This window comes from Coregonus lavaretus (assembly GCF_964263955.1).
Source record: "Coregonus lavaretus genome assembly, chromosome: 37".
NCBI classification, from domain to species: Eukaryota; Metazoa; Chordata; class Actinopteri; order Salmoniformes; family Salmonidae; genus Coregonus; species Coregonus lavaretus.
The window spans coordinates 24,786,841-24,807,087 of NC_140024.1; the positions used below are offsets into that span (position 1 = coordinate 24,786,841).

General features: G+C 44.3%; 2 protein-coding genes across 2 annotated transcripts in view; one reads left to right on the forward strand and one right to left on the reverse strand.

Moving 5' to 3' along the window:
- Positions 1-20,247, forward strand: part of LOC311111385 (protein FAM227B-like) — a gene marked incomplete at both ends in the record, with an annotated part of 62,825 nt that overhangs the window by 22,315 nt on the left and 20,263 nt on the right. The window lies entirely within an intron of this gene.
- Positions 1,932-19,551, reverse strand: LOC311111924 (fibroblast growth factor 7-like). The gene is made up of 3 exons (XM_084154848.1): positions 18,931-19,551; positions 4,458-4,564; positions 1,932-2,893 (listed from the first exon to the last, which is right to left on the reverse strand). The coding sequence occupies exons 1-3, from the start codon at positions 19,217-19,219 to the stop codon at positions 2,678-2,680; spliced, it is 612 nt and encodes a 203-aa protein (XP_084010974.1). The 5' UTR covers positions 19,220-19,551; the 3' UTR covers positions 1,932-2,677.

The window sequence follows — 20,247 nt, forward strand, 5'->3', positions numbered from 1 at the left end:
AGTTGGGACACAGCCCCCTCATCTCAAAGTTCAAATAAATACCATTTATCACATCAGGGACATAACAGAGATCAACGCTAACAATTTATATAATCATTAATTAATTAATTATAGTGGAGGAAGATCAAGGCATACAGTATAGCATACACATTTAACAAGCTGTATGTTCTGGTCTCTCTGTACTTTAATCCAGATATCATTCCTAACTTCATCATCGTCATCATCATCATCCTCATCATCATCATCAGCAGCAGCAGCATTACATTCTTGCATTGTTAAATCTGTGTCCCAAATGGCAGCCTATTCCCTACATAGTGCACTACTTTTGACCAAGGAGAAATACTTTATTTATCCCACAAAGTACATGATTTTATATAATTGCCCCATGTAGGAAATACAGTGCCATTTGGGACACAATCATTATCAAACCTTAGTAAATGAATAGGGAGTCAATGAGCAGCTGTCGCATGTAATTACATATGTATTTTAGTTTGTACATATATATTTATCAATATATTGTGTATATATATGGTGTGTTTTGAACACTTGTATAGTGAAAAGGCAAGTCCAGCTTGCTGACTGTCTTTACATTGATCCAACGTCCAACAGTGGTACTGTTTGCTTATTATACTACGTTTAGTTACACTTTATTTTACAGCCTGCTTTCTACCTGTTATTTACTTAAACATAACATGGAAACAAATTATTATTACTCAGTAACTAGCTCTTAGAATATTTGGGACTAAGTGAAACAAGTAGCACTACAATAGGTACCATTTGATATCGCATCGTTTTCAATTTCATTGATTGATTAAGTAAGCTATAATTAAGCAATAAGGCCCCAGGGGGTGTGGTATATGGCCAATATACCACAGCTAAGGGCTGTTCTTAAGCACGACGCAACGCAGAGTTCCTGGATACAGCCCTCAGCCAAGGTATATTGGCCATATACCACAAACCCCCGAGGTGCCTTATTGCTCTTATAAACTGGTTACCAACGGAATTAGAGCAGTAAAAAAATATATTTTGTCATACCCGTGGTTTACGGTCTGATATACCACGGCTGTCAGACAATCAGCATTCGAACAACCCAGTTTTTAATACAAATTATAACCAGCTGTTTGTTTTAGTAAATTCCAGGTAAATACCAACTCTATTTTATTACTACTCCTATATTCATTACACTATTACCCATTATAATAAGGGAACTAAAATGAGTATAATAGTACAACTATTATCAATAATAATACTTTTCTTGAGTAAAGTAAGTGACTGATCAGCTTACTTTAACATTACATTTTGACATTGCCTGGAGAATTCAGTCAGTAGGAACAGTTTTATTATAAATGTTCTCAAACATCCCTTTTCTAATTCCTTTCCCTGTATTGTGTTTATCCCAAAACAACTGTTATGCATGCTGAAACAGAGTGCTTGACTTCATCCATATCAAGGTTATTGTTAGTATTATTGACCACAATCCATTCTGTGAAGAAATATGAGATAAACAGGTAGTTGTAGTGCCATCATAATGGTGTAGAAATCCTTGTTACAAAAAGGTACTAACGTAATTGCAAACTGAAAAAATCATTGTAAAAGCTTAAAGGCACAGTGCAGTCAAAACGTGATTTTCCTGTTTTTTATATATATTTCCACACAATGAGGTTGGAGTAATACTGTGAAATTTAGAAAATTATGATAATGCCCTTTTAGTGTAAGAGCTGTTTGAGAAGACTGCATGAAATTTCAGCCTGTCTTGGTGGGATGGAGTTTTGGCCTGCCTGGTGACATCACCAATAAGAAAGAGAGTTTCAAATCTCTCTGCCAATAACAGCTAGTTTTCCCCTCCCCACTCAGACCACTCCCAGACAGTCCTAGCTAAATTCTTGCTTGAGAAATTGCTCTTTGCTAAGAAGCTATTTTTGTTTATTTTTGACCATTTGTATTTAAATCGATCAGAGTAAGGTACTTAATTGTTACTCAGAACAGCTACATTGGACCTTTAACATGCACACAACTGAGGAGGACCGTGCATCAGTTTTACAATAAAAACTTTGACACATGAATGGATAAGTAGCTACAGAACTTATTTACATTGTACCAGCTAATATGACGTGACTGAAGTGGTATACTGTACTGACTGGAGTTAGATTATATTAAATTATACATCAAAGATCTGCAGCTAAGCTGTCACAACGTCCAAGAACCCCAACATGGGTCATCCGGACGTCACAGCTTCAGTCTTTTCTGTTCTCAGTCTTTTCTGCACTCTCAGTCCTCTCTCCTATCCTTCTTTCCTCCTCTTTCTGTCCTCTCTGCTCTCTCAGTCCTCTCTCCTATCCTTCTTTCCTCCTCTTTCTGTCCTCTCTGCTCTCTGTCCTCTCAGCTCTCAGGCCCATCCTCTCCTCCTCTTCTCCTCCTTTAAGGCCCCATTTCTCTCCTCCTCTCCTCTTTCAGTCCTCTCCTCCTCTTTCAGTCCTCTCCTCCTCTCCTCCTCTTTCAGTCCTCTCCTCCTCTCCTCTTTCAGTCCTCTCCTTCTCTTTCAGTCCTCTCCTCCTCTTTCAGTACTCTCCTTCTCTTTCAGTCTCCTCCCTCTCTTTCAGTCCTCTCCTCTTTCAGTCCTCTCTTCCTCTCAGGCTCCAGTCACCCCTTCCTTTTTCAGTCGGGTCCTCTCCTTCTCTCAGACGCCAGTCCTCTCCTCCTCTCTACATTTCATGGGGATGAAGTGGGAGGCGATGTGTTCCCTCCTGGTCTTCTTCCCTCTCAGCGGCCTGCCCTTTTGAGACAGAGCAATGAACATCTCCTTGCCGTTTCTAGTCCACTTAGTAGACGAGTACGCGTTGAAGTAGTTTTCTAGGAAAACCTCCTTGAAGTTGCAGTTCTCATTGTAGATTTTCTGTAAATACATGAGGACACAAAATGGGACGATATTAGGCGTGAGGAGGGTTATAAACATCTTCTGGCTTTTTTACTTGGTTATATTTCTCCTATTTATATTTCAGTCATTTAGTTGACACTCTTGCCACTCTTAAGTAAAACCTTGTTAAAAAGTGTTGGAGGTGCTAGAATAAAATATGAAATCATAGTGCAAAACCCCCCCAAAAAACACAGTTGCCTTTCATGAATTAACACTGACTTTGCTGATAGTTACTTTATTGAGGAAAAATGTACTTACTATGACTGAGGTGTGGTAGTCTCACCTAGCTATTTTAAGATGAATGTAAGGCGCTCTGGATAAGAGTGTCTACTAAATGACTAAATGTAAATGTAGAATAACAATAACTGGTTAATACTTTATTCAAAAACAATTGGTATCTTCTCCAAATGTGTCAGACATACAGTGCCTTCAGAAAGTATTCACACCGCTTTACCTTTTCCACATGTTGTTGGGTTACAGGCTGAATTTAAAATGGATTAAATTGAGATGTTTTGTCACTGGCCTACACACAATAATACCCCATAATGTCAAAGTGTAATTGTGTTTAAAAAAAATGTGTTTGAATAAAAAAATTATTAAAAATGAAAAGCTGAAATGTCTTGAATCAATAAGTATTCAACCCCTTTGTTATGGCAAGCCTAAACAAGTTCAAGAGTAAATATTTGCTTAACAAGTCACATAATAAGTTGCATGGACTCACTCTGTGTGCAATAATAGTGTTTAACTTGGTTTTTGAATGACTAACTCATCTCTGTACTCCACACAGACAATTATCTGTAAAGTCCCTCAGTCGAAGAGTGAATTTCAAAAACAGATTCAACCACAAAGACCAGGGAGGTTTTCCAATGTCTTGCAAAAAAGGGCACCTATTGGTGGGTAAAAACAAAAAGCAGACATTGAATATCCCTTTGAGTATGGTGAAGTTATTAATTACACTTCGTCGTTACAAAGATACAGGTGTCCTTCCTAACTCAGTTGCAGAGTTGAATGGCTGTGATAGAAGAAAACGGAGGAAGAAAACGGAGGATGGATCAACAACATTGTAGTTACTCCACAATACTAACATAATTGACAGAATGAAAAGAAGGAAGCCTGTACAGAATAAAACATATTCCAAAACATGCATCCTGTTTGCAACAAGGCACTAAAGTAATACTACAAAAAAGTGTGGCAAAGCAATCAACTTTTTGTCCTGAATATAAATGGTTATATTTGGGGCAAGTCCAATACAACACACTACTGAGTACCACTCTACATATTTTCAACCATAGTGGTGGCTGCATCATGTTATGGGTATGCTTGTAATCGTTAAGGACTGGGGAGTTTTTCAAGATAAAAGGGAAATGGAATGGAGCTAAGCACAGGCAAAGTCCTAGAGGAAAACCTGGTTCAGTCTGATTTCCACCAGACACTGGGAGATTAATTCATCTTTCAGCAAGATAATAACCTAGAACACAAGGCACTGTACAGTACAGTGCATTCCAACCCTGTCCAGCAGAGAGATGCTAGTTTAGTTCATTACCTTGCCTTGCAGCAGGCCTGTCCTGTTCATGGAGATATAGTACTGGCTCTTCACTCCTTTGATAGCTAACACTCCTCCCTCGGACACCGTACGGACCTCCAGGATACCTACAGGAGACGGGGCAGATATATAAATTACTATAAATTACTATAGTATACAGTGCCTAGTGAAAGTCTACACACTCCTTGCACAGTTTTCACATTTTGCTGCCTTAAAATTAAATCTAAAAAGGGATTTTTGGTGTGTAGACTTTCACTGGGGGACTGTATATACCCTTTGAGCAACAATCACAGAGGACATACTGTACCAATAAACTTAACAATCACAGGACAAATATCTAAATACTACAGAAGACTGTCAAATATCTCAATACCCACAATATATACCTAACAATCACAGTACTGATATAAGAGACTACCACAGTATCTAAATATATATAATGATGTAGTAATCACATGACAAGGACCATCACTGGACCATCACAGTAGACCTATCAGAGAGTCTCAGTCAGGACAGATAGTAGGTATGAGACCTACTAGCCAATCCCACTCAAGCGTTCCTCTCCTGATCTCAGTATTCATCTTCATTAATCTAACAGGAAGGAGGTCTTAGTGGTTAATCAGTCTGCGGTTAGGTTGGTCTCTGGCTTTACTGGATGTATCCAGGCAGGCCCTCCTCTCTCTTCTCTGGGTGGCCATTACTAAACCACAGCTTCATGCCATGCCACATATGGGAGGCAGACTAGGCATGCTCCCCCGGGATTGAGAAAACTACCTACTCTCCTGAGCTTTGCACGCTACACCACAGCCCCATCCTCAGCCCCAACCTCTGCCCCAGCCTCAGTCTTCAGACCTACGCCTCAACTCTCTCTCTCACTCTCTGTGGGAGAGGACAAAAAAAAGGATTTAGCTTGTTGGTTTGCTTTACGGCCATGGAGCACCGCTGAGATTAACAACATAATTTAGATATCTCACGGGATACTCAGATATAAAGTTCATGTGATTTATTTACTATTCAAATAACAAGTTGTTCAACCCATTTTTTTAAACATGCACACGTTTGATGTTTTATTACGGGTGTAGAAAGCTACAATAATATAGTGTTTTTCTTTTGAAAAGGGGCATAACAATTCATTTTCCAATTTACTGGCTCATTAAACATGAAGAATATCAGATGGTGTATATTATATATCGTAGCAAAACAAAAGCTGTCAGGTCCAACACAGGACTAATGTGTTAATAAAACACAGTTGTGATAGCGAGCGAGCGGTTGCCAGAGCAACATCTGTCTGTGTGTCAGACAGACCCAGACAACAGTGACGTTGTGTTTATCAAAGACTCTCTCTCTTCTGGTTCACCTCCCTCAGAGTTAATGATCACAGATGACCAAGCATCATTAAGGATCCTATAGAGCCCCACAGTGGAGGTGTCATAATACCCATAAAACCTAGCTGTCAAACAGGGAAATGGTTCCAATTGTTTTTCCACCATTCATTTTTCCCCATAGGGGGATTTTAGAAACACTTAACATAAGGGCTGTGTTTCGTGTAGGCCTACCCTGGCATGACATTTTGATAGACATGTAAATGTCTCTTGGACAAGGTGACTTGTATCAATATATTCGGCTGTGTGTGTGTGTGGTTGAGAAACACCAGTGCTGTGGTTTTAGCCCATGCGTCTGTAACTGGCAGTGTTTGTAACATCGTTGCACACTGTGTGAAGATGTGTCATGGAGATTTACTGCTCGGCTGCTGAGAAACCAGACAACTAGACTCTTTAACACCAGTTCAGAGAGCAGCTCAGGTCAATTATGTTAGGCAGAAATATTTTATGAAACAACTGCAGTAAAGTCTGTTACTAAGTACATCCTCAATGCTAAAAGCATTTTAGATAATTGTATGTACAGTCAGACAGACTGTCACGACTTCCTCCGAGGCTGCCTCCTCTCCTTGTTCGGGCAGGCTTCGGCGTTCGTTGTCACCAGCCTTCTAGCCACTGCCGCTCCATATCTCATCATTCCATTTGTTTTGTCTTGTTTATTACACACACCTGGTTCATATCCCCTCATCAGTACCTGTATAAGTGTTCCCTCTGCCCCCTTGTCTTTGTGTGTGATTGTATATTGTGAGATTAGTGAAGCTCGGTGGAGCTCCTTGTATTTTGTATCACCAGGTTATTTTCCCGTGTGCCTTCTTGGTTTCAGTGCGCCTGTTTTGCGCACTGGACTGTTTTGACGCTTTATTGCGTAACTCTGTATTCCAGAATAAATCCTGTTATTCTGTGATTTACCCTCCTGCGCCTGACTCCTTCAAATCACCTCATCACACAGACACAGAGCAACAGACAGGCAGACAGACACAGAGCAACAGACAGGCAGACAGACACAGAGTAAAAGAGAGTCAGACAGACACAGAGCAACAGACAGTCAGTGGTCCTGCTTTGATGTGTGTGTAGCAGCTTCACAGACATTCAGATTAAATGCTGAGCTCTTTGAGCCACAGCTATTTGTCACATCAAACAATTGATGCCAATATCTCAATGTCAGAGAGATAGAACTGCAGTGGAGCAGAGAGAGAGAGAGGGAGAGAGAGAGAGTGAGAGAGAATAACTGCAGTGGAGCAGAGAGAGAGAGATAGAGAGAGAGAGCGAGATAACCTCTGTAACAGTCAGACTCTGCCAAACCCTAACGTGAGAAACTTTACTAAACATTTTGGGTAAATCTTGAATCATGTATTGAAGCCAATGGTACAGTTGTGGGAAGGTTGTAGTTGCACAAATGTTTCTCAATCCCTTCTTCTCAATCCAGCCTTCACTGGTTAATATCTCCCATGGGAAGCAGGAGATGATCCAGCCCTCACTGGTCAATATCTCCCAAAGGAAGCAGGAGATGAATGATTAGAATGATTAATGTTGTATGATGAGCGGTATTGTGCTGGCGCTGGGCTGTAGTTGTATGATGAGAGGTATGGTGCTGGGGCTGGGCTGTAGTTGTATGATGAGAGGTATTGTGCTGGGGCTGGGCTGTAGTTGTATGATGAGAGGTATTGTGCTGGGGCTGGGCTGTAGTTGTATGATGAGAGGTATGGTGCTGGGGCTTGGCTGTAGTTGTATGATGAGAGGTATTGTGCTGGGGCTGGGCTGTAGTTGTATGATGAGTGGTATTGTGCTGGAGCTGGGCTGTAGTTGTATGATGAGAGGTATTGTGCTGGGGCTGGGCTGTAGTTGTATGATGAGTGGTATGGTGCTGGGGCTGGGCTGTAGTTTTATGATGAGAGGTAGCGTGCTGGGGCTGGGCTGTAGTTGTATGATGAGAGGTATTGTGCTGGGGCTGGGCTGTAGTTGTATGATGAGTGGTATTGTGCTGGAGCTGGGCTGTAGTTGTATGATGAGAGGTATTGTGCTGGGGCTGGGCTGTAGTTGTATGATGAGAGGTATTGTGCTGGGGCTGGGCTGTAGTTGTATGATGAGAGGTATTGTGCTGGGGCTGGGCTGTAGTTGTATGATGAGAGGTATTGTGCTGGGGCTGGGCTGTAGTTGTATGATGAGAGGTATTGTGCTGGGGCTGGGCTGTAGTTGTATGATGAGAGGTATTGTGCTGGGGCTGGGCTGTAGTTGTATGATGAGAGGTATTGTGCTGGGGCTGGGCTGTAGTTGTATGATGAGTGGTATTGTGCTGGGGCTGGGCTGTAGTTGTATGATGAGTGGTATTGTGCTGGGGCTGACATTAGGCTAGCAGACAGAGTGCTTTGTCACAGAAACACTGAGAGCTGAGAGCTATAAAGCAGCTGAGAGCTCTGGTCACAAAGACACAGAACAGAACTGATACACTATTCTGTTACTGCTCTGTCTCAGACACTGACACTGTTTAGTGGACACAGGGAGACTGGAGTGGTGCACACAAACACACACACACACACACACACACACACACACACTTCCCTGCTCTCTCCCTGGCCCAGCCCAGCCAGCCCCTGGCTAAGTCAACACATTGTGGGTGATCCATTCTAACTCTGTCTTCCCTGGATCCAGGCTGGATCCACACTGCTTTGCATATTAAGGATGTAATAAAGCAGAGTCTGGTCCAACAGGAAAACACATCATGACAAACCAGCAGAGACGGACTGTTGTTACATTGTCAGCTCTAACGCAGTTTGAAATTAATAAAATAAAAAAACACCACACAGCTATTTAAGGAATGGACATACAGTTGATGTCGGAAGTTTACATACACTTAGGTTGGAGTCATTAAAACTCGTTTTTCAACCACTCCACAAATTTCTTCTTAACAAACTATAGTTTTGGCAAGTCGGTTAGGACATCTACTTTGTGCATGACACAAGTAATTTTTCCAACAATTGTTTACAGACAGATTATTTCACTTATAATACTGTATCACAATTCCAGTGGGTCAGAAGTTTACATGCACTAAGTTGACTGTGCCTTTAAACAGCTTGGATAATTCCAGAAAATGATGTCATGGCTTTAGAAGCTTCTGATAGGCTAATTGACATCATTTGAGTCAATTGGAGGTGTATCTGTGGATGTATTTCAAGGCCTACCTTCAAACTCAGTGCCTCTTTGCTTGACATCATGGGAAAATCAAAAGAAATCAGCCAAGACATCAGAAAAATAATTGAATACCTCCACAAGTCTGGTTCATCCTTGGGAGCAATTTCCAAACGCCTGAAGGTACCACGTTCATCTGTACAAACAATAGTACGCAAGTATAAACACCAAGGGACCACGCAGCCGTCATACCGCTCAGGAAGGAGACGCATTCTGTCTCCTAGAGATGAACGTACTTTGGTGCGAAAAGTGCAAATCAATCCCAGAACAACAGCAAAGGACCTTGTGAAGATGCTGGAGGAAACAGGTACAAAAGTATATATATCCACAGTAAAACTAGTCCTGTATCGACATAACCTGAAAGGCCGCTCAGCAAGGAAGAAGCCACTGCTCCAAAACTGCCATAAAAAAGACCGATTACGGTTTGCAACTGCACATGGGGACAAAGATCGTACTTTTTGGAGAAATGTCCTCTGGTCTGATGAAACAAAAATATAACTGTTTGGCCATAATGACCATTGTTATGTTTGGAGGAAAAAGGGGGATGCTTGCAAGCCGAAGAACACCATCCCAACCATGAAGCACGGGGGTGCAGCATCATGCTGTGGGGGTGCTTTGCTGCAGGAGGGACTGGTGCACTTCACAAAATAGATGGCATCATGAGGAAGGAAAATTATGTGGATATATTGAAGCAACATCTCAAGACATCAGTCAGGAAGTTAAAGCTTGGTCGCAAATAGGTCTTCCAAATGGACAATGACCCCAAGCATACTTCCAAAGTTGTGGCAAAATGGCTTAAGAACAACAAAGTCAAGGTATTGGAGTGGCCATCACAAAGCCCTGACCTCAATCCTATAGAACATTTGTGGGCAGAACTGAAAAAGCGTGTGCGAGCAAGGAGGCCTACAAACCTGACTCAGTTACACCAGCTCTGTCAGGAGGAATGGGCCAAAATTTACCCAACTTATTGTGGGAAGCTTGTGGAAGGCTACCCGAAACGTTTGACCCAAGTTAAACAATTTAAAGGCAATGCTACCAAATACTAATTGAGTGTATGTAAACTTCTGACCCACTGGGAATGTGATGAAAGAAATAAAAGCTGAAATAAATCATTCTCTCTACTATTATTCTGACATTTCACATTCTTAAAATAAAGTGGTGATCCTAATTGACCTAAGACAGGGAATTCTTACTAGGATTAAATGTCAGGAATTGTGAAAAACTGAGTTTAAATGTATTTGGCTAAGGTGTATGTAAACTTCCGACTTCAACTGTATCTCTTTAGTAATTTGTCAACAAAGTTGTAACATTTTATCACCCTGAAATAGAGAGGGAACTTCTTCTACATACTTGGGTTGTACAGTATTTAGCTCAGATGTTGGTCAAACAACTTTCATCCTATTGCTCTGATTAAGGGTTGTTTATCTGAAAGCTCAGCTCACTGAATAAGAAGCCTGTAGGATACAGACTGCACCACTCCTGAGTGTGTGGATGTTTAATAGGAACCTGCATCACAGCTGAGTGTATGGATGTTTATTAGGAACCTACATCATAGCTGAGTGTATGGATGTTTATTAGGAACCTGCATCATAGCTGAGTGTATGGATGTTTATTAGGAACCTGCATCATAGCTGAGTGTATGGATGTTTATTAGGAACCTGCATCATAGCTGAGTGTATGGATGTTTATTAGGAACCTGCATCATAGCTGAGTGTGTGGATGTTTATTAGGAACCTGCATCATAGCTGAGTGTGTGGATATCGCTTCTCTACTCTGGTGTTTCTAGTCTTTTCTAAGGGTTTCTAAGCCCATGTGTGTCATGTTACGGCTGAGTCACAGGCGTCTGATGGTTTATGGTGCGTAACGCTGAGGATGCGTCTCAGGTCAGATCTGGCTGCTGAGGTTATTCAGGGAGACACTCAGAGGCTGACACTGACTGATAGAACAGGGTCATATCTCTTATACTGTTATACTGTTATAATAGGGTCACAATATATTTGTAATACTAACAGCGTCGCAATACTATATACCGTACAGTATATTCTATTGTAATAAAAGGGTAACAATACTATTATCTGGTATATTGATACAACAGGGTAACTGTCACGACTTCCGCCGAAGCTGCCCCCCCTCCTGGTTCGGCCAGGCTTCAGCGTTCGTCGTCACCGGAGTACTAGCTACTGCCAATCCCATTCTCATCACTCCACTTGTCATGTCTTGTCAATCACACACACCTGGTGCTCATTCCCCTAATTAGTATGTGTATAAGTGTTCCCTCTGTTCCCCTTGTCTTTGTGAGAGATTGTTTGTATTGTGAGAGCATGTAGCTCGGTTGAGCTACTATTCATTGTGTTTATGCCAAGGTGGATATTTTCCCTTGTAATAGTTTCGTTTGACGCTTGGGGTGTTTGATTTATGTAAACGGAATAAACTCTGGACTCTGGACTGGTATTTTACCTCCTGCGCCTGACTCCTTCATTCACACCTCGTCACAGTAACAAATCAATAATACTGTTGTATATCGCTTATACTGGGTTATAACAGGGTAACAATACTATTATATAGCCTATCTGTTGTACTGGGGCAACAGACACAACACACTCACCAGCAAACTGTCTGGAGGGTTTAAGAGTGTTCCCATATGTTTGTGAATAGCCTACAGCAGGGGTAGGCCACTAGATTCAGCCGCGGGGCGATTTTTGTCGGAGCGGATGGTCGGGGGGCCAGGACATAATTATAATAATTTGTACACTGCAAATTGACCACAACTAAGCCCAAAAAAGAGATTGTATTTGAAAATAACAATACTTTCATACCTTGAATACATTGAGACAAGATCTCATATGTCTCTTTTAAATTAAACAAATTTCTAGCTGAATTCCTGGTGATTTTACAGTATTTTCTTTATACCAAAAACAAAAATCCTAAAATGTACTAAAAACTTTGGGGGGGGCCAAAAGAAATCAATCACTGGCTAAAACTGGCCTGTTGCCGACCCCTGGCCTACAGTTACAAATTATTTGCTTAAAACCACATACAGTAAACATGCTCTGCTGTCTATGAAGACCCTTCTTCAGTGTTTTCACTACAAACCAAGCACCAGCGTCATGTGTTAGTGATTCAGATTAAAATGCTGTGATTGGGGATTAAAAAAGCCAATGGCTGTGTCTGAAATCTGGTTTGCCTACTACTTACTTAAACTGCATACTGTGTACTAATCGTATACTATTTAGAACGTACTGTTTAATAAAAACCTAATGCAGTAAGCAACAAATATCAGCATACTAGGCTCATCCTACTGAGAATGCATAATCTCATGCACAATTGTGTTGATTCCTGCCATTCATTCATTTTGGTACTTAAAATGTCCTTTTGTAGGATAGCCAAAGGCAAAACTGTCATTATCAACCGTCTGGTGAGTGGTTGAGTCTTCTTGGTTGCGTGACATCACTCCTTACCAAAACACAAAACAATGGCAGACAATTTATCTCGCCTCGGATCTAAAACCAGTAGTAACCACCAACTTTAATGACAGTTATCTTACAATTAAAAGACATATCTAATATTCCCGCACCCCAATAACATTGTCGCCGAGGAAGGCTTGTTAGCTAGTTACAGGGTTTGAGTCACCTCAGCCGTTTTCTTATAAAACAGCTCAGCTAGCGATGCTAGGTAGCTAGCTAGCTAATGTTAGCCAGACTACATCTAGACTCAGAAGCTCATGCATGGCCACATAGACACGGGATTCAGGGGCCAGCTGGTTAGATATGATTCCACCATGGGCAACAACAACTGGATATTAGTTTGTTTTCAACAAGATATGTTCAACTCATAGCTATATAGTTTATCCAGTGACCATCGCATTTAGAAGGATAGCTACTGACTGAAATGTAGCTAGCTCACAGGCCAGGCAGTAGCCACTACTAGCCAACTAATCGTGGATTTCCTATTCTTTGGAACATTTGGGTTGACTTGAATATATCAACAGACAGTTTGTGGAAATTAAAACAATTATAATTTGTGGACTCATTTTATGAATGATCGGAAAGTGAAACTAAAATAGATTGGTATGTAGCTGGAAGTCGGTGCTCACTGGTCATCCTGGCGAGCAAGCCTCTGCAGTGCATCTTTGTGATGTCACACACCCAAGAAGGCTCAACCAAGCACCCAACGTAACTCATGAATATTAATGACTTTGCCTCCAGCTATCCTGCAAAAAGAAATGTAGCTTTTGGTACAGCACGCCCCCAGCTGATTATCAGTCTGAAAAGATGATTATCTTCCTCAATAGTGTGCAGCGAATTCTACTAGATGAAAGGCGTAAATGAGTATGACATCCTGGCGTTAAAAGCGTACACATTTTATTTTACGAAATTTCACATATTATAAAACATACCCAAAATGCCTACTATTTAGAACACAAGTACGGGTATTCGAGCACTGACTTTTATCTAATCCGGTGTAATATAGTGTACTATATGCCTGTTAGCGCATACAGTACAGTATATCACCTGTGTTTGTTTGGTTGTCAGGTTGGACTAACACAGTGGACAGGACATTGCGCAGAATACCCTGAGAAACTGACCTCAAACCTGTTCCTATAACAACCTCTTAGCACTGTCCACCCTGAGAAACAGATCCCATGCCTGTTCCTGTAACAGTATCTCATTGTTGGGGTACTCTCTTGTTTTAGCATAAAGGGTTAGATGATTTAGTCTACTCTAGTCAGCACAAATAGCACAGAAATGTATGTATCTCAATTCCTTCCTGTCAGCCATTGGAGTACTTCCAAGTTCCATCACAAGTCTCAGACAGTAGTTTGAAAGACTGTCAGAGTTCACTTCATAATCAATCGCTGAACCCGTTCACTGTCTTTCTGAGTAAAGTCTTAGATTGTCGTCTGTGCTCAGAGATGCGCTTGAGGGGGAAAAAATAGTTCAGCTCTGAGAGAACAAACTGTCATGGCCAACAGTCACTCTTTCCCCACTTTGTCATGTCTGTGTTCGTTTGTCTGCCTGCCTGTCTGTCTGTCTGTCTGTCTGTGCAGCGGTTGTGTTCAAGGCTGGTTAGTCCCCAAGCCCACCTCACCCCACCTTAGCCCTGTCCTGCTCAACCCAGCCCACCTCACCCCACCTCACTTCACCTCAGCCCTGTCCTGCTCAACCCAGCCCACCTCACCCCACCTCAGCCCTGTCCTGCTCAACCCAGCCCACCTCACCCCACCTCACTTCACCTCAGCCCTGCCCTGCTCAACCCAGCCCCCCCCACCCCACCTCACTTCACCTCAGCCCTGCCCTGCTCAACCCAGCCCACCTCACCCCACCTCACTTCACCTCAGCCCTGCCCTGCTCAACCCAGCCCACTTCACCCCACCTCACTTCACCTCAGCCCTGCCCTGCTCAACCCAGCCCACCTCACCCCACCTCACCCCACCTTAGCCCTGCCCTGCTCAACCCAGCCCACCTCACCCCACCTCAGCCCTGTCCTGCTCAACCCAGCCCACCTCACCCCACCTCACTTCACCTCAGCTCTGTCCTGCTCAACCCAGCCCACCTCACCCCACCTCACTTCACCTCAGCCCTGTCCTGCTCAACCCAGCCCACCTCACCCCACCTCACTTCACCTCAGCCCTGCCCTGCTCAACCCAGCCCCCCCCACCCCACCTCACTTCACCTCAGCCCTGTCCTGCTCAACCCAGCCCACCTCACCCCACCTCACCCCACCTCACTTCACCTCAGCCCTGTCCTGCTCAACCCAGCCCACCTCACCCCACCTCACTTCACCTCAGCCCTGTCCTGCTCAACCCAGCCCACCTCACCCCACCTCACTTCACCTCAGCCCTGCCCTGCTCAACCCAGCCCCCCCCACCCCACCTCAGCCCTGCCCTGCTCAACCCAGCCCACCTCACCCCACCTCACTTCACCTCAGCCCTGTCCTGCTCAACCCAGCCCACCTCACCCCACCTCACTTCACCTCAGCCCTGTCCTGCTCAACCCAGCCCACCTCACCCCACCTCACTTCACCTCAGCCCTGTCCTGCTCAACCCAGCCCACCTCACCCCACCTCACTTCACCTCAGCCCTGTCCTGCTCAACCCAGCCCACCTCACCCCACCTCACTTCACCTCAGCCCTGTCCTGCTCAACCCAGCCCACCTCACCCCACCTCACTTCACCTCAGCCCTGTCCTGCTCAACCCAGCCCACCTCACCCCACCTCACTTCACCTCAGCCCTGCCCTGCTCAACCCAGCCCACCTCACCCCACCTCACTTCACCTCAGCCCTGTCCTGCTCAACCCAGCCCACCTCACCCCACCTCACTTCACCTCAGCCCTGTCCTGCTCAACCCAGCCCACCTCACCCCACCTCACTTCACCTCAGCCCTGCCCTGCTCAACCCAGCCCACCTCACCCCACCTCACTTCACCTCAGCCCTGTCCTGCTCAACCCAGCCCCCCCCACCCCACCTCACTTCACCTCAGCCCTGTCCTGCTCAACCCAGCCCACCTCACCCCACCTCAGCCCTGCCCTGCTCAACCCAGCCCACTTCACCCCACCTCACTTCACCTCAGCCCTGCCCTGCTCAACCCAGCCCACTTCACCCCACCTCACTTCACCTCAGCCCTGCCCTGCCCTGCTCAACCAAGCCCACCCCACCTCACCTCAGACCAGCCCAGGCCAGACAGAGGAACAGAGCAATATGAATCAAAGATTTATTAGCTATATTCATGCCCATGCTGGGCTCTTCAAAGGCCTGTCGGTGTGTGTGTTTGTGTGTGTGTGCGTGCCTGCATGTCTCCCTGCGTGCTATTGTCAGACACATCTGGGTGGATCCATTTCTCTGCTTCTCATCACCAGTTTTTGTTTCGCAAGACCCAACTTCCCCCTCCTCACCAGAGGCAGAGGCTACCCTGGTCATGCCAACATTCCACAGCCAGATAGACAGGCATATGGGCAGGTGAGCAGACAGACAGGCTACGCCAGCATTCCACTGACACACAGACAGGGAGGGAGGCAGGCAGGTGAAGAGACAGACAGACAGACAGACAGACATTATTGAAACCTAAAGAGTGATTGTTTTGATGTCACTCAGTACGCAGACACACTCACACACACTAACCCTGTATCTCTGTGGATAGACTACGTCAGCTTGGGCTACTTCATGTTTTACATTTTGACATTCTAGTCATTTAGCAGACACTCTTATTCAGAGCGACTTACAGTTTGTGAGTGCATACATTATTTTTTCATTTTTCATACTGGCCCCCCGTGGGAATCGAACCCACAACCCTGGCGTTGCAAACACCATGCTCTACCAACTGAGCTACATCCCTGCCGGCCATTCCCTCTCCTACCCTGAACGACGCTGGGCCAATTGTGTGCCGCCCCATGGGTCTCCCGGTCGCGGCCGGCTACGACAGAGCCTGGATTCGAACCAGGATCTCTAGTGGCACAGCTAGCACTGCACCACTTCACTGAGGTGTTTGAATATGTGCGTGGGTGTGTGCGTGTTTCATGCCAGTTCATTTGTCCTGACCGTCTGCATCCCCAGCCTGAACTCCCAGCCCCTTGGTTTACTTCATTAGTGGCTGTGTTTACATGGTGTTATGGTTGGCTCTGCCAGAGCCTACACCTGCTTCACTTTACCTCTGTCACTTTGGCTGCCCTAACAGAGACACATGACCCATTACCAGTGTGATTACACTGCTGAGGGAACATTGGACAATAACATCAGGCTGTTCCAGGGAGTCCCAGAGGGGAGAGCGCTAGCTGCTATATGACCGTGTTCCAACAGCCGTATTACTCACTCAACAGACTGGGAGATAACTCACACAGACACAGAGGAATCTGCCAGCGGAGCTCTCTGTCTCTCCGTTTCTCTCCCTCTGTTTGGTTTTTGGGTTCTCTCTCTGTTTTTCTGCTCTCTCTGTTTCTTTCTTTCGCTCTCTTTCCCCTTCTCCCTCTCTATCTCTCTCTTCTATCTCTTTTTTCTCTCTCTCTCTCCCTCTCTGATTAGACATGAGTGACTAAGATCTCAGCAACGTGGACGTTGCTCAACCATATTGTTATTAACAGTAACACATCAGCTGTAAAAATGTTTAGACATCTCTGAGAGTCTAAAGCAGCCCATAAATATACAGTGAGTAGAATCAATAAGTCAGAGCCACTGTTAGTAAAAGATGAATCCTACAACAAAGACTGGAATTCAATCAAACCTGCCACACCAGTTTACGCTGTATCTATCTTTGTTTACAAACTACAACCTGCGCAATATGGGTTTGTTTGATAGAATTTCATTGAAGTGATGAGTCCTAAGACAGCACATACAGTAGATGTTAAGTTGTAGAAAATAAACCTGCCTTACTGTAGCAATGAATGGGGTATTAAACAGAATATAGCATTTGGATCTGTAACACTACTGTAACATTTGGCCGGTCTTATAGATATAGAGATACAGTAGATAGATCAGTCTTACTGTAAAAGTTGGTGAGTTAAGGGTTAATTAGGGCTAAGTGCCTTGCTCAAGGGTACATGAACAGATTTTCACCTTGTCGGTTCGGGGATTCGAACTAGCGACCTTTCGGTTACTGGCTCAATGCTCTAACCCAGGGGTGTCAAACATATTTTGCCCCGGGAGCCCCTATTCGGTCTTCAACGAGGTCCAGGGGCCACACATAAAATTGGCAATATTTCCTCGCGGTCAACATTTGCTAAAAATAGTCCTCTATCCATCGTTTACGGAATTTCCGATGCTCCCTGACTGACTAGCTTTCATTTCGGTGATTATTAACGAGCTGGACACAGTCAAGAAACTGTATGAATGTAGGTCCATTATCATTTATACACAGTTTTGATTTGGTTTTAGTCATTTGAAAGTATATTGAGTTCGTTCCCCCTCACGGGCCTGGACACCCCTGCTCTAATGGCTAGGCTACCTGCCGCCCTATACAGTGTATAGATCAGTCTTACTGTAACAGTTGGCGGGGTCTTATAGATAGATATACAGTATATAGATCAGTCTTACTGTAACAGTTGGTGGGGTCTTATAGATAGATATACAGTATATAGATCAGTCTTACTGTAACAGTTGGTGGGGTCTTATAGATAGATATACAGTATATAGATCAGTCTTACTGTAACATTTGGTGGGGTCTTATAGATAGATATACAGTATATAGATCAGTCTTACTGTAACAGTTGGTGGGGTCTTATAGATAGATATACAGTATATAGATCAGTCTTACTGTAACAGTTGGTGGGGTCTTATAGATAGATATACAGTATATAGATCAGTCTTACTGTAACATTTGGTGGGGTCTTATAGATAGATATACAGTATATAGATCAGTCTTACTGTAACAGTTGGTGGGGTCTTATAGATAGATATACAGTATATAGATCAGTCTTACTGTAACAGTTGGTGGGGTCTTATAGATAGATATACAGTATATAGATCAGTCTTACTGTAACAGTTGGTGGGGTCTTATAGATAGATATACAGTATATAGATCAGTCTTACTGTAACAGTTGGTGGGGTCTTATAGATAGATATACAGTATATAGATCAGTCTTACTGTAACAGTTGGTGGGGTCTTATAGATAGATATACAGTATATAGATCAGTCTTACTGTAACAGTTGGCGGGGTCTTATAGATAGATATACAGTATATAGATCAGTCTTACTGTAACAGTTGGCGCGGGGGGGCGGATGGGGTCTTCCTGGGGAATACATTTATACATCAACATTATTATTTTAGCAGTAGTGGCCACGATTTAGCAGCGGCGGCCACGATTTTAGCAGCGGTGGCCACGATTTTAGCAGCGGCGGCCACGATTTAGCAGCGGCGGCCACGATTTAGCAGAGGAGGTGCGCCGATGCCAAATGTATATAGGGGAAACACTGGTCTTACTGTAACAGTTGGTGGGGTCTTGTGTCCCGTTGATGTTGCCGTAGTCGTCGACGGTAAGGAACCACTGCGTCCGGCTGAACAGCTGTCGTATGCGTACGTCTCCCCCCTCCATGTAGTCGTAGTTCCGTGCGTGGCGCTCGTGCTTGGAGCAGTTCATGATGGCGGCCAGCTGCTCGGGTGTGCAGTCGCTGCAGGCCACACACACGCTGCCCAGCAGGAAGATGATGTGAAGGTACAGTCCCGACAGCAAGTTAGGCAGGTTGCATGGCAGTGTCATCCATCTGGGCATTATAATGCACTGCTGTGGGGCGCCACGGACAACATGCTGAAATACTGCTGTCTGCTCTGGCAGACAGAACAGAACAGAAGGCCAGACAGAGCCCTCCTAGCGCTGTTCACTAGGAGCCTGTCGGGCTAGTTTCCCTGACCTGTGACCTGTAACCCCTGGCTGGGGCGCTGAGGCCAGCTGGTGGGAGGTGGAGTGGGTGGAGGGTAGGAGGGTTGGAGAGTGACCAGGCACTAGTGTGATGTCTCTCTCTGTTTGGAGTTGTCTGGCTGTCTCTGTTGAAAGGACACAAGGCTGTAGGTTGATGTCCGTCTGTCTCACTGTCTCTCTGTATGAATGAGGCCAGTCTTTATGTTGATGTCCGTCAGTCTGTCTCAGTGTAATCCTCACTGTGTGTCTTGGTTGTGTGACATTGTCCTGTCTGTTTCAGTCTCTTTTCTGTCTGTTTCCGTCTGTTTCCGTCTGTTTCCAGATGTTTCCAGATGTTTCAGGGGTTCTGTGGAGGCCAGAACTGTGGAAGAGAAGGATGGTTTTTGTGTGTGTGTGTTAGATGTTTGTTATTACTACAGCTAGTAGTATTAGCCTAAAGGTCTGATATTTCTACAGCCTGTAATTTAGATGGCAGTCCAGTGGATGTGGATCTACAGTATACTACTACTCACACATGGATAAAGTATGATTCCCAGACAGTGTTGATTGTTAAAGTGAGGAGTAGAGCTGCAGTGCTGAATGTAACACTGGACATCTGCTTTAGGTTTGTAACCTCGCTCTAGTAGCCGGTCACTCTTAATCCCAGTGTGCAGTGGTTTACCAAACTGTCCCCAGCCCAGTCTACTGCCTACTGTACTGTACCTTACTGACCTGTGCACTCAAAACCTTTTGCCATGCATCTTTAGCAACAACACTGATTGTGATATGTCCGATTTCATAGATTGTGTTGTCAATGGCTCTATCGGTCTCTGCGATCTTGTTGTTGTCATTTGTCTCAGACAGAGTTGTCTGGAAATGGAAATGTAAGCTGTGCATGCTCA